Source organism: Rattus norvegicus, chromosome 19 (assembly GCF_036323735.1).
Source record: "Rattus norvegicus strain BN/NHsdMcwi chromosome 19, GRCr8, whole genome shotgun sequence".
In the NCBI taxonomy this organism is placed as follows: Eukaryota; Metazoa; Chordata; class Mammalia; order Rodentia; family Muridae; genus Rattus; species Rattus norvegicus.
In genome coordinates this window covers 50,735,028-50,748,195 of record NC_086037.1, presented here as the reverse complement: position 1 = coordinate 50,748,195, position 13,168 = coordinate 50,735,028, and the positions used below count along the sequence as shown (strand labels likewise).

Below are 13,168 nucleotides of genomic sequence, written 5' to 3'. Positions count from 1 at the left end.
ATCCCAAAGGCTATGCCCCTTCCTGGCCACCCCCATTGGTGGTTCTGTCCCTCCCACTGACCCTGGGGCCCCTCCCATCCCTAGTCCAGATAAGGCCAGCGCAGGACTGCCTCATCTGGCAGTAGGCACTGGGCTGTAATGGGGCTGCCTGGCTCCCCTTGGCAGTGGGTGCTGTTGCTGTTGGGGCTACTGCTCCCTCCTGCCACCTCCTTCTGGCTCCTCAATGTGCTCTTCCCCCCGCACACCACGCCCAAGGCTGAACTCAGTAACCACACACGGCCTGTCATCCTCGGTAAGCCCCCACTAGGCCCCTGATACATCAATCGAGACCCTGGGGAACCTGGGTCCTAAGCCAGACAGCAGCAGATACTGTCAAGGTTCTCTTGACCCACCATGAGCCTCATGCCTGACTTGATGTGGGGAAGGACCAAAGGCTCGTTCTCCAGAGACATCGCTTCTTTTTCCTTCACACTGTTCTGTTTCCAAGTTGTCTCCCCCAGAGGTTTGGGGTTGGGGTGGGTGGTGGTGGGCGAATGGGATGAGATTTACCTGAGGCCTTGGCCAGGGCACCACAAGCTATGACCAGCTCCAGATACATTGGATACTGGGTTAAGCCTCACTACTTCCTTGTCCTCTGTCTTACCAAAACCAGGATACCCAGCCATCCCAGGGCAGGATAGCAAGCGAGGTCTGTAGGCCTGCCCCTTGTCTACGGCCCAGCCCCTGTCTCCCCCTTACCTATTTGTTCTCCCCTTGGACTTTGGCAATAATGGAAAGCCAGGCTGGATGTTTGTTTTGTGAGGGCAGGGGTCAGTGGCCTTGGTTCCCGGAACCTTCCCTGCTTGAAGGGAGCTCGGAGCCTGTGGTACCAGTGAGACAGTAAGAATCGAGATGGAGAGAAGATACGTGTCATTAGAACCTGGAAGGTGTACGAGATGCAGGGGTGGGACGTTTTTGGTGGTAGGGTTGGGGGGGGGGCGGGGGATGGTGGAGGGAAACCAAGAAGTTCGGAACGAAAGCTGGTGTCCACAGTGCCTGGCTGCATGGGGAACCGGCTAGAAGCCAAGCTGGATAAACCAAATGTGGTAAACTGGCTGTGCTACCGAAAGACAGAGGACTTTTTTACCATCTGGCTGGATTTCAACATGTTTCTACCCCTCGGGGTGGACTGCTGGATTGATAACACCAGGTATGTCCCATGTGGTCTACCCAGCCCCTACATGTTGACCCTTGGCTGCTGGCTGCTAAATGTCCCACTGTCCCCAGGGTTGTCTACAACCGAAGCTCTGGGCACATGTCCAATGCCCCTGGTGTACAGATCCGTGTCCCTGGCTTTGGCAAGACCTACTCTGTTGAATACTTGGATGACAACAAGCTAGCAGGTGCGTGTACCCAGGAGAGACAGGGGCTCTTTTTGGCCTTCGGACTGGCCTGCGGGTATAATAGACAGAGTCCCCTTTTTTTTTTTCTCCCCACAGGCTACCTGCACACACTGGTGCAGAATCTGGTTAACAATGGGTATGTGCGGGATGAGACAGTGCGGGCTGCACCCTATGACTGGCGTCTGGCACCCCGTAAGTGTTTGCAGGTGATGGGCTGGGGTCATGACAAGTGTTCCCAGACCCTAACTACCCTGACCTATCGACCCATCCTCAGGCCAGCAGGATGAATACTACCAGAAGCTGGCAGGACTGGTAGAGGAGATGTATGCTGCTTACGGGAAGCCTGTTTTCCTTATTGGACACAGCCTTGGCTGCCTACATGTGCTCCATTTCTTACTGCGTCAGCCACAGTCCTGGAAGGACCACTTCATTGATGGCTTCATCTCTCTTGGGGCCCCATGGGGCGGTTCCATCAAGCCCATGCGGATCCTGGCCTCAGGTGAGGAGCCTCTTGATCACTTGTCATCTGGTGTCGGGGTAAGGGGGGAATGAAGCAGATCACAGAGCTAGCTGTCACTTCCAGCTCTGTTCAGTGTTGCCCAGGGGATATTGTCTGTGGGGCATGCCATTAGCTCCTTAGAGCAGCACCATTAGGACATCTTCCAGAGTCCTTGAGTGCTGATAGAGGAAGCCAGTCCCTACCATCTGTCAGCCCCAAGTCCCGTACACTATGGCTTTTAGCTACATTTTACTTCCCGGAGCCCCTGTGTCCAGGAATATCTGCCGCAGCAGGGCCAAACCTAGGAGCATCCCCCTTGCTCCTTTTTAAAGCGGTAGCCCCAGGAACCCAGCAGTAATACAACTACCACTCATTGAACACCACTGTATACTGGGCGCAGCAAAGCTTAGCCTCCACTGTGAAGTTTATAGTCTGGCGAGTGATCCACCAGAGTGTGTGAGTGAATGTAAAACAGATACCATCTACACCTCCAAAAATGCAATCCTGTGACCACTGTGTAGCATAGGCAGAGGGCCTAAGGAAGAATAGCTAACATACACACAGACACACGCACACACACACACACACACATACACAGACATACATACATACACACACACATGCATATTCAGACACAGACATCTACACAGACACACATACACATACCCGCCACAGACACATATTCATATACACACATGCATACATATACAGACACACAGACATACATACACATACATGCCACAGATACACACCCGCCACAGACACACCACACACATACACATATTCATACACACACATGCATACATACATATACACACACACCACAGACACACATACATACACATACACACACACACACACACACACACACACACACACACACATCCCTTATTCTCTTCAACTGCCCTCTTCCCATACACTCTGTTTGAGGCCCTATAGCTCTGTCTTACCAACATACCCTCTTTAAATAAGCATATTGAGCACTTAACACCAGGCCTGCTCTGGTCTGTGTCTTGGAATAAAGGTCAGGATGGGGCAGAAACAAAGTTGAGTGCATCACTGAGGTAAACTGTGGACCCGGCCTGGCTCCTGGTCCCACCTTGTCCCACCCTGTCCTACAGGTGACAACCAGGGCATCCCGATCATGTCCAACATAAAGCTGAGAGAAGAACAGCGCATAACCACAACTTCCCCCTGGATGTTTCCAGCTCACCACGTGTGGCCTGAAGACCACGTGTTCATTTCCACACCAAACTTCAACTACACAGGCCAAGACTTCGAGCGTTTTTTTGCAGATCTTCATTTTGAAGAAGGCTGGCACATGTTTCTACAGTCTCGTGACCTACTAGCAGGCCTCCCAGCGCCTGGTGTAGAAGTATATTGTCTATACGGTGTAGGCATGCCCACAGCCCACACCTACATCTATGACCACAACTTTCCCTACAAAGACCCGGTGGCTGCACTCTATGAAGATGGGGACGACACTGTAGCCACACGTAGCACTGAGCTCTGTGGCCAGTGGCAGGGCCGCCAGTCACAGGCTGTACACTTGCTGCCCATGAATGGGACAGATCATCTCAACATGGTCTTCAGCAATAAGACACTGGAGCATATTAATGCTATCCTACTGGGTGCCTACCGCCATGGCACTCCTAAGTCCCCAACCGCCAGCCTAGGTCCCCCCACCAAGGAATAAAGACTTAGCTGTTATGAATAAGTGCAGTGTGTTCTGGGTAAGGGGAAGGCGGCCTCACCTGCCTGATTTCATGCATCATCTGACCCAGCTCTTGGGGGAGCATGAGGTACAATGGGCTCTGGTAAGGTCTCTGACTGGACTGACAGGGTGAGATGTGTAAATAGATTTTCATTGTCCTGGTTGAGCTGCTAAGAAGCTTGCTCTGTGCCTTCCTTCTCAGGACCTGTGCCAATATTCAGGTCTGGGTATAGCTGTTGGAATGGGAACACAGAAATATGATTTGAAACCAACTTCTGAGTTCTGGTTGGATACAGAAATTTAAAAATAGAGTATGGTGGTGCACGCCTTTAGCTCAGCACTTGGGAGACAGAGACAGGCAGATCTCTGTGTAGGCTACTCTGATCTACATAGTTCCAGGACAGACAGGACCACTGAGACCCTGTCTCAAAAACACAAACAAATAGAATTTGAAATATGGCAGCTGGGGCTGGGATTGTTAATGTAAGAGCTTGGATTCAGCACTAAAGATGAAAGGGGCCTGAGAGATAGCTCAGCATCCATTGAAAGAAGCTGTTTTTCCAGAGGACCATGGTTCAAGTACCAGCACCCACATGGCCGCTCAAAAGTGTATGCAACTCCAGCTTTAGGGGATCTGACACCCTCACAGACATACAGGCAAAACACCAATACACATATAAATAAGTCATACAAAATTTAAAAGTTTAGAGCCAGGTGGTGGTACACATGCCTTTAATCTCTTCATCCAGGCTAACCTTGTCTACCAAGCTTGTTCCAAGACAGACAGGGCTACACTGAGCTACGCTGAAAAAAAGTTTAGGATCTGAAGGAATGACCGTTCATCTAAAGAAGGTTTCATTTGGGACTTTAGAGAGATTGAGAGCTCAGAAGTTAAGAACATTTCTTGCACTTGGAGAGGACCTAGGTTTTGTTCCCAATGCCCATATGGTGACTCACAACCATCTGTAACTTCAGTTCCAGGGAATCTGATGCCCTCTTCCAATCTCAGTGGGCCCCTGGCATGCACATGCCACATTCACTCATACACATAGTTAAGCCTCAAAAGGCTTGATTTCTACTTATTTTTAAGGAGTTGGCTGTGTGCGTATTTTTCCTGAATATACGCATGTGCTTACAGTGCTCGGGGGTGTCAGATGAGATGGAGACAGAGGGACTAAGGCGCACTGTGGAAGGCCTGGCTCAGGCTCAAGCCACCTGGGACTAGAAGCAAAGGCGAAAGTGAAAGAGAAGATGCACAAAGCATAAGCAGCCTCTGAACTAAGTGGGGGGTGAAAGCGAAAGTAGGAAGCGACCCGAAAAGCCCCACAGAAGCCACGACAGACGCCTCTGCTCTGACTTTGCTTTTTAAATCTGATCCACCCATCGAGACCCCCGCATCTCAGTTGGCCTTCCTGCCCGGAGATGCTGAAGCAGGCAGTGGAACACAGAGGAGGCTTCTCTTTCGAGAACTGCCAGAGGTGAAGGGGAAGTGGAATTCAAGTCGCGAGCTGCTAGTGCCTTGTTTTACTGGTGGAGTGGGGGGAACCCTATCCTATGTTGGGTGACCAAGTAGAGGCTTAACCCAGGAGATGAGGAAAGTAGACATGGATTCGGGGACGGATTCAAGGACCCTCCCTAGATTCATAACTGAAATGAGAGCCACCTCAATGTTTCCAGGAATGCGTCCTTGGAACACGTCCTTCCGGGACTTCGGGTCCCTCTTGCACGCAAGACCGGGACTACCATCGCCGGACTTGTGTTCCGTGTAAGCGGGGTTATAGGGCTGGAGGGCTAGAAGGGCAGCCACTGCGAAGATCAGGTGGGCATTAAGGCTGGGCTCTACCTCTGCAGGATGGAGTCATCCTGGGTGCGGACACGCGGGCTACTAACGATTCGGTTGTGGCGGATAAAAGCTGCGAGAAGATCCACTTTATCGCCCCCAAAATCTAGTCAGTATCTACCGGGCCAGTCCCCATATTCAAACATAAGTTGCACTGTCGCTCACGCCTAATTATGTCCCTGCAAGTTCCTGTCCACATCCATAATCCCTTTTTCCCTTAGCTGCTGTGGGGCTGGAGTAGCTGCGGACACTGAGATGACCACGCGGATGGCAGCTTCCAAAATGGAACTACATGCTCTGTCCACCGGCCGTGAACCTCGAGTGGCCACGGTCACCCGTATCTTGCGTCAGACGCTCTTCCGGTGAGGAAGTGAGGCTAAGACGACCCTTAGAGGGGGTATCTGCAGATGGGTGGGGATGACAGGAGGTGAGACCGGAAAAAAAAAAAAAAGCGGGATGCAACCAGCAGGGAGACCGGAAGAAGACATCAAGCTGAGTTCCGGAAGAGACGTCAATTGTAGGCCGCCTGGCCAAAGGAAGGGGTGGGACTCAGACCAAAAAGCAATATAATGGGCGGGGTCTGGCTCCTGCTGACAGTAACCATGCCCACTCTTCCACAGGTACCAAGGCCACGTGGGAGCATCATTGATCGTGGGCGGGGTTGATTTGAACGGACCGCAGCTCTACAGCGTGCACCCACACGGTTCCTACAGCCGTCTGCCTTTTACTGCCCTTGGTGAGCGCTTCCACCTTTTTCAAATGAATCTTGCTCCTGCAACCCTACTTTCAAGGTTTATACCTCAGCAGCTGCAGCTGACTTCAGATGCCCCTTTCCACCTGCAGGCTCTGGTCAGGATGCAGCCGTGGCACTGTTGGAGGACCGGTTCCAGCCAAACATGACGGTGAGCGACTTCTGCCCATTACTTCACGCTCACTGGCGGGGAGTGCCGGAAAAACCCTGGCCAAGTATAGAAACAAGGAAGGCTTGTAGGGGTAAAGGTGACTACTGGGTAGGAACTGAGTAAAGTTGAAGAAGTGAAGTCCAGTCAATAACCAAGCTTAGGCCACAGAGAGAAGCTGAAGCTCACAGCAGATTACTGAAGAGCCCAGTGGGGTTCTGTAGTAGGTTTGAGATCTGTACTTTGGAGTGGGATAGAAGTGGGTAACTGTGCTTCAGAGATAACCAAGACCCACGGAGAAACTCGCGACAGAGTGGGTGGGCAGACTGCTGGAAGGAAGGCTATAGGTGTAAGCGACACTGAGAATTTTGTACAGAGGACAGTGGGTGGAGGGCACAGAGTCTTTCGGGAGAGGGGGTCAGAAGCCAAGGGACTGGAATTTTGAATGGAGGGAAGAGAAAGGATGTTGAGCTTACATAAAGAGCAACTTGTCTAGGCTTCGAGCTTAAGAAAGCCCCCAGGTTAGAGTGAGGTAACACTAGATTCCATTCAACCTCATTCCCACTACCACAGCTGGAGGCCGCGCAAGAGCTGTTGGTGGAAGCCATCACAGCAGGGATCCTGGGTGACCTAGGCTCTGGAGGCAGTGTGGATGCCTGTGTGATCACTGCAGGAGGCGCCAAACTGCAGAGAGCTTTGAGCTCACCCATAGAGCCTGTGCAGAGGTAGGAGCAAGGGAAGGGAGGGCCGTGTGTGTGTGTGTGTGTGTGTGTGTGTGTGTGTGTGTGTGTGTGTGTGTGTGTCTGCTGTCTGTCGGTCGGTCGGTCTGCCAGAACAGAACAGGCTGCGATCTAAAAGGCTGGCCCTCCTCCCTTCTAGAGCTGGCCAGTACCGCTTTGCTCCTGGAACCACACCTGTCCAGACCCAGGAAGTGAGAGCTCTGACCCTGGAACTTCTGGAGGAAACTGTGCAGGCTATGGAGGTGGAGTAAAGTGGCCTAAGATGTAGAGTTTGGAACAAGGGTGAATAAATCCAGGAGATACAAACACTTAAACAGAAGACTGTCTTTCTTGAGAGGAGTGGGACAAGCCAGCTTTGAGGCTGAGGAATCCCTCTCAGGACTTCATTCTCAGTTCCTGGCCTGAGCTGCTCTTCATCGCCATCTCAGAGATCAATCCATGCAGAATCCCAGCCCTAGCAGGCACTACAAGCTTTGGAGTACAAAGCTATATCCTGTCATCCCCAAACCATAGTTCCACATGGTGGAAGCTTACCCCACAAGTCCCGTCTTGGAAGGCACGGACAGACGACCCCCACTGTTAAACTTTCCTGTCTTTTTTTTTTTTTTTTTTTTGGTTCTTTTTTTTCCGGAGCTGGGGATCGAACCCAGGGCCTTGCGCTTCCTAGGCAAGTGCTCTACCACTGAGCTAAATCCCCAACCCCAAACTTTCCCTGTCTTGTCAATAAACACCTATGTCCACCGTCTACCCTGGGTCCTTAGGAGGCTAAAATGCTAATAGAGCAACTGCTTCCTGACTCCACGGGCAAGTTCTCACCAAGTGCCCTTTACCACCTACAGTTCCCCTCTTTATGACCAAACATGTGTGAGCCTGTGGAAGGCTGGGCCTTGTCCGCACATGTGGGACTGTGAGTAGGGAGATTGACTCCCAAGTTCTCTAGGCTGGAAGGGGTGGTTGTGGACTCATAGGGAAAGATGACACAGCTAAGTAAGAGGCCTTTGCTAAGGTTGCCTGGCAAGGTTTCTTCACTGAGTGCCAGGCCCTCTGGGTGCTGGTAGGAGCATCCTGCCCTCACGGTAGCTAAGCTCCACTGGGGCTTCAGAGCTGATAAGGCACATTTTCTAGAGAGGTTGACCTCCAGGCTGGACACCCTTGACCCCTGGTTGTATGGTCCCCCTAAGACTTTATCATGAGAATTTGTATATACGATAGTAAACAAGCTAAAGGACTTGTCAGTAAACATCCCTATGTCCACCAGCCTTCATATTTTGTCATACCTGATCTTGTGTCTGTCCATTCCTTTATTCATCCATTTCCTGTTTCACATGTTAGACTGAGGTATTCTTGAGCCTGTCGAATTCTTTGATATTCTGCAAAAATTCAAGCCAACTCACCTTGGCAACTCTGCATACAGAAGTGCCTTTTCTCCATCTGTTCAAGTGCAGCCCAGAGCTCAATAATAAATGCACTGTGCACAGATCTCGCCTTGGGCAATCTGAAGTCTAGAAAAGGACTTCTACAGCCAACTTCAACCCAGGGTCTCTCAGGCACTGAGAGCCCACACTTAGGTCTCAGAATCAGATGCGTGAGGTTTCCTTCGTGCTGGTGAGAGAATCGGCCTCTCTGGACAAACCTCTGACTCCTGTTCCATACTGAAGAGAAATCCAAGATGACGTCTGTTAGGAATCACAACCTGCCAGAACCTTCATCCCCGGTGTTCTGGCAGAGGTGGCCACATCTGGCCATTCCTTCCACCAGTCATAACATACCTATGTTCTGAACAGACTCTGGGAGTTCAGTATTCCTGATAGAACTGGGCAATTTCATAGGTCCCAACCACCAGGTTGACACTTCAGACCTAGTTCGGCCATATCTCCTTGGTTCCCAGTGGTCAACACTTTGGGTAGAAGGTGATTCTGAAACTCAATAGGAAGCCAAGGTTTGGGAAGGTGGAGGTGAGAACCTCACACCTGGGTACTTGATAATTCCAAGGACTTTGGCCTGAGAAGTCATCTCCTAAAAGCAGGTGTGGGGCTATGCCAAGACCACACAGCTGGCCTAGTCTCAGGCCCAAGACTTCTGCCCAAGGACAAAGATACCCATAAATAAAGCCAGGCCATCTCAACATCGTTCTTATTTTTCACAATGCTACTGCTCAGCCTAACCCTTAGCCTGGTCCTTCTTGGCTCCTCCTGGGGTAAGTGGGCTGGGACCGACCCTGACTGAACAACTTAGCACAACTTAGCTCCCAGCTCCTGCTCAGGGGCCCAGATAAGAGGCCAGCCTGGTTAGAAGGGAACAGGCAGCGTAAGCAAAGGAAGAGGAACCTTCAGGGCTAGGAGTAAGGAAAGAGCCAGGGACCAGTCTCACAAATGAGACAGGAGCTTGAGCCAGACATGAGGAGGCTCAGGAAAACATACTAGATGGGCATAGACTAACAACGCTTTCTAGCTGCATGGTAGACTGCTTGGGCCTAGAAAAATAAAGGGCATACAAGGACTTAAAGGGGAAAGTAAACTGAAAAACATTAGGACTAGGTTGGTAGATGTGACAGAATGCATAAGACTCAAAGACTGGTAGGGTGGGGTAACCAAGATCGCTGTGTATGTCTAAAAGGCAGTCAGGGGAAAGGCTAGTGAGTAATCCCCTTGGTTTGGACCCCTCTGTATATCTAGCTTGGGGGCACCTTGAGGAAGACATTAGGGAGAGGGAGGCTGGGATTATATCCTCACCAGCCCTTTGTTCAGGCTGTGGTGTTCCCGCCATCACACCTGCACTGAGCTACAACCAGAGGATTGTCAACGGGGAGAATGCAGTGCCAGGCTCCTGGCCCTGGCAAGTGTCTCTGCAGGTACACACCCTAGGGGTGGGTCAGGGTCCTGGGTGCTTTAGGCCTAAGGGTAACTTAAGCCCACTCATGAATCTGACTTTTGACCCTAGGATAACACCGGCTTCCACTTCTGTGGTGGTTCTCTCATTGCCCCAAACTGGGTGGTCACGGCTGCCCACTGCAAAGTCACGTGAGTGTATTCCACTCACCCTCCCCAATCCATCTCTTCCCACTTCCCCTCCCTTGGATGCCCCCTCCAAAACCACTTAGCAGCTACCCAGTCTCATTATCCTTGCAGGCCTGGACGCCACTTTGTCATTTTAGGAGAATATGACCGATCTTCCAATGCTGAGCCTATACAGGTGCTCTCCATCTCGAAGGTAAGTGCTGGCTGCACACGTAGAAAGGGAAAATGGGTTGCAGGTGTTCTGCTTTGGACATGGGAATTCAGGCTTGCCCTGACTTCCTCACCTCAGCGCTGGCCTCGGTGCCTGTGCCCACTTTACATGGCTCTTGACTGGCTCCACAGGCGATCACACACCCTAGCTGGAACCCCAACACTATGAACAATGACCTGACTCTTCTGAAGCTTGCCTCACCAGCCCGGTACACAGCACAAGTCTCACCAGTCTGCCTGGCTTCCTCAAATGAGGCACTTCCTGCAGGCCTCACATGCGTCACCACTGGCTGGGGCCGCATCAGTGGTGTGGGTAAGGACTTGGGTAAGTGAGGGGAGACCAGGAAAGCATCCAGGGCCAGCCTGACCACCTCTCCTGACCCACAGGCAACGTGACACCAGCACGTCTGCAGCAAGTAGTTCTACCCCTGGTCACTGTGAATCAGTGTCGGCAGTATTGGGGTTCACGCATTACTGACTCCATGATATGTGCAGGTGGCGCAGGTGCCTCCTCATGTCAGGTAAGCGCCTTGTCTTCTGCACTGTCCCGTGGTACACTTCCCCAAACTGCCATGCTGACTTTTCCCCTTTGCTTCCCTTTCAGGGTGACTCAGGAGGCCCTCTTGTCTGCCAGAAGGGAAACACCTGGGTGCTTATTGGTATTGTCTCCTGGGGCACTGAGAACTGCAATGTACAAGCACCGGCCATGTACACTCGGGTCAGCAAGTTCAACACCTGGATCAACCAAGTCATGGCCTACAACTAAACTGTCCACAGATCCTTTCCCCATCTCAATCCAATAAAGACACCAGCCTCAGTTTCTCTTGGGTAGTCTCATCTTTCATCCTGGCTTAGTGAGAAGAGGCTCTTGGGGGTTCTATTGGACTTTGTCTTCTAGTATAGCACCAGCTGAGGAGCCAGGGTTTTCCTACAATAATCAGCCTAGATGGTGTCCCTTACTCCTCTTTTTGAACAATCCACTAGTCCCACGGCACAGTCAGTGTGGTCAGAAAAAATGGCAGCCTTCCCCGAGGGAGGGCAGCCTGTTTATTGGATACAGAAGATACATTTACAGAGTACACAAAATAAATAACTGCACATTCTCCATCCATTGTCCGGGCATGAAGGCCTGGTGGACCTATCAAAGGCCCAAGACACTAAACTCCCTCTGTCAAATCCTCACAACCAGACCTACTTCGGGCAAGAGAGAAAATAAATCCCCAGTGGTTCACACCCCCAGGGATTCCTAGGGAACTGGTAGGTGGGGGAACTCTGAGGCTGTGAGGCTTCCACTCTCCACTGCCTCCTATCCAGGGGGAGGGGAGTGTGAAGAGAGCATATATAAGGCACAGTTGACTTGGCACAGAGTGGTCTCTTTGGTTTGGTTTCCCAGTGGAGGTGGCATATGTAGGAAAGAGTGCCTCACCCAAGGCTACCTCCTGAAAGGAGCTGAGTGGAGTCAGACTCTTCCTGCTGACAGGCTCTTAATCTAGCCAAGGCCCAAGCTAGGCTCTGTCTGGCCCCTTCCTACCCACTGAAAGCAGCTACAGAGGGAGGGAGGTTGTATTCCAGCCTAACATGGTGGTGATAGGGGAGACCATGACAGCTATAGGGGCTGTTGTGGCTCAGTCCTCTGGGAAAGTAGCCCCTGCAACCCTACCCTACCTCCCAGAAGGGCTCCCTCCAGCCTGAGACTCAGTGGGGCCAGCCTGGAAAGTTAATGCTATGAAAAGAAACACAGGGCACAGGGCAAATAGGGCAAGGCCAGCTCTTACAGCAAGGTCTGCACCCAAGGCACCCAAGGTTCAGAGGCAGGTAACACAGTATGGCTAAGTTCCAGGGTGAGGTTTGGAGAAACTGAGCAGAAGGGGAGTTGAGCAGCCCAGGACTCTCCCCCAACTCAGCAACTCCTTTCTCTCCTCTTCCGTTTGGAGGGCTGTGGGTTTGCAAGGTCACCACTCCCTCTCCTGGCCACCGATACCTAGACCAGACAGTAGGTGGCACAGTGGAGCTGTAAAGGAGGGTCTGGCAGCTCCAGAAGGGAAGCAGCAAAGGGCAACACACCAAAGGACAGAACAAAGGTTGGTGATGACTTCTGAGAAGATAGAACCTTCAGGCACATCCATTCCCCAGGTAGCAGCAGTGGAGCTCCCTTTAACCCCTCACTGTTGGGAAGGAGGCAGCTGGGGAACGAAACTGGCATCCAAGTAGGAGAGATAGACAATAGCAGGCTCTGCAAAGGCACTGAGGGTGATAGACAGGATCTCTCTCAGAGAGAGGTTGGAGCCTGAGGTTAGGTCCATGCCACAGTCTCTACAGCCAGAGGTCTGGCAAGTCTGAGGACAGAAGGGGTCCCCGGTGGCACCATGAAGGAAGATAAATCTTGGCTGAGGGAAACAGAGTTGCTTGAATCTAACTGTAGCTAAGGGACTAATGAGGCAATTTAGCTATGGCACAAGTCAGACTTCCCACTGGAGCATAATCTTAAGGATTAGCATGGCAGAGAATGTGGAAGCTAGACCAATCAATGCTTTGGGGAGGAAGGGGGTTATAAAAGGATTAAGAGTCCTGAGCCATAGGACCCTTTCTACCCAACACAGTACTCCCAGACACCTTGGTCCAAGAAAGTGGCAAAAATTAAGGCAATCAGTGGGGACTCAGTCCTGCACCTTTTTCCAACTCAAATAGAGCAGCTGCCTACCAGGCTCCCAGTTCAAGTGGCCCTGAGCCACCATTCCATCATAACAGGGCCAGGCCCTTGATAGGAGGTAGGGGCTACTAAAGGTATAGAGAGGAGCTGGGTGCAGACATGCTCTACATACTGCTGGGCACAAGGTCTAGCTATAGAGAAGGTATTAGGCCCAGGT

At 51.6% G+C, this 13,168-nt stretch overlaps 4 protein-coding genes across 9 annotated transcripts in view; 3 read left to right on the top strand and 1 right to left on the bottom strand.

The window, feature by feature from the left end:
* Nucleotides 1-131: 131 nt before the first annotated feature.
* Lcat (lecithin cholesterol acyltransferase) lies at nt 132-3,598 on the top strand. 3 transcript variants are annotated; one of them, NM_017024.2, is made up of 6 exons: nt 132-292; nt 1,033-1,189; nt 1,267-1,382; nt 1,479-1,574; nt 1,657-1,881; nt 3,003-3,591. In NM_017024.2, the coding sequence occupies exons 1-6, from the start codon at nt 139-141 to the stop codon at nt 3,575-3,577; spliced, it is 1,323 nt and encodes a 440-aa protein (NP_058720.2). In that variant the 5' UTR covers nt 132-138; the 3' UTR covers nt 3,578-3,591. The 3 variants fall into 3 exon arrangements, with proteins under 3 accessions (NP_058720.2, XP_038953400.1, XP_006255503.1); XM_039097472.2 differs by having other exon boundaries at nt 163-292; nt 1,020-1,189; nt 3,003-3,598; XM_006255441.3 differs by lacking the exon at nt 132-292 and adding an exon at nt 299-928 and having other exon boundaries at nt 3,003-3,598.
* A 1,305-nt stretch (nt 3,599-4,903) lies between these two features.
* Nucleotides 4,904-7,388, top strand: Psmb10 (proteasome 20S subunit beta 10). Its single transcript, NM_001025637.1, has 8 exons — nt 4,904-5,073; nt 5,273-5,360; nt 5,447-5,544; nt 5,657-5,797; nt 6,056-6,171; nt 6,279-6,337; nt 6,908-7,059; nt 7,214-7,388. Exons 1-8 carry the CDS (start codon nt 5,018-5,020, stop codon nt 7,323-7,325), a joined length of 822 nt encoding a protein of 273 aa, NP_001020808.1. The 5' UTR covers nt 4,904-5,017; the 3' UTR covers nt 7,326-7,388.
* Nucleotides 7,389-7,536: 148 nt separating this feature from the next.
* Ctrl (chymotrypsin-like) lies at nt 7,537-11,118 on the top strand. 4 transcript variants are annotated; one of them, NM_054009.1, is given in 7 exon segments: nt 9,217-9,271; nt 9,822-9,925; nt 10,015-10,094; nt 10,203-10,284; nt 10,434-10,614; nt 10,689-10,822; nt 10,906-11,067. In NM_054009.1, coding segments are annotated over 7 exon segments (795 nt in total). In that variant the 5' UTR covers nt 9,217-9,219.
* Nucleotides 11,119-11,305: 187 nt separating this feature from the next.
* The window catches only part of Pskh1 (protein serine kinase H1), a 32,111-nt gene continuing 30,248 nt past the window's right edge, over nt 11,306-13,168 (bottom strand). Inside the window, exon 3 of the mRNA NM_001108897.1 lies at nt 11,306-12,396. Within this exon, the coding sequence (NP_001102367.1) occupies nt 12,283-12,396 (114 nt within the window). The 3' untranslated portion in view covers nt 11,306-12,282. The remainder of the gene's footprint in view (nt 12,397-13,168) is intronic.

Bases quoted from the DNA above. Each gene is read 5' to 3' on its own strand.
- Ctrl (XM_063277740.1), top strand. From the start codon at position 9,680: ATGTCTAAAAGGCAGTCAGGGGAAAGGCTAGTGAGTAATCCCCTTGGT. The intron at 9,926-10,014 runs GTACACACCCTA...TTTTGACCCTAG, and splicing joins CCTGGCAAGTGTCTCTGCAG to GATAACACCGGCTTCCACTT. The intron at 10,615-10,688 runs GTAAGGACTTGG...CCTGACCCACAG, and splicing joins GGGCCGCATCAGTGGTGTGG to GCAACGTGACACCAGCACGT.
- Psmb10 (NM_001025637.1), top strand. From the start codon at position 5,018: ATGCTGAAGCAGGCAGTGGAACACAGAGGAGGCTTCTCTTTCGAGAAC. The intron at 5,074-5,272 runs GTGAAGGGGAAG...CAATGTTTCCAG, and splicing joins TCTTTCGAGAACTGCCAGAG to GAATGCGTCCTTGGAACACG. The intron at 7,060-7,213 runs GTAGGAGCAAGG...CCTCCCTTCTAG, and splicing joins CCCATAGAGCCTGTGCAGAG to AGCTGGCCAGTACCGCTTTG.
- Lcat (NM_017024.2), top strand. From the start codon at position 139: ATGGGGCTGCCTGGCTCCCCTTGGCAGTGGGTGCTGTTGCTGTTGGGG. The intron at 1,190-1,266 runs GTATGTCCCATG...CACTGTCCCCAG, and splicing joins TGCTGGATTGATAACACCAG to GGTTGTCTACAACCGAAGCT. The intron at 1,383-1,478 runs GTGCGTGTACCC...TTCTCCCCACAG, and splicing joins GGATGACAACAAGCTAGCAG to GCTACCTGCACACACTGGTG.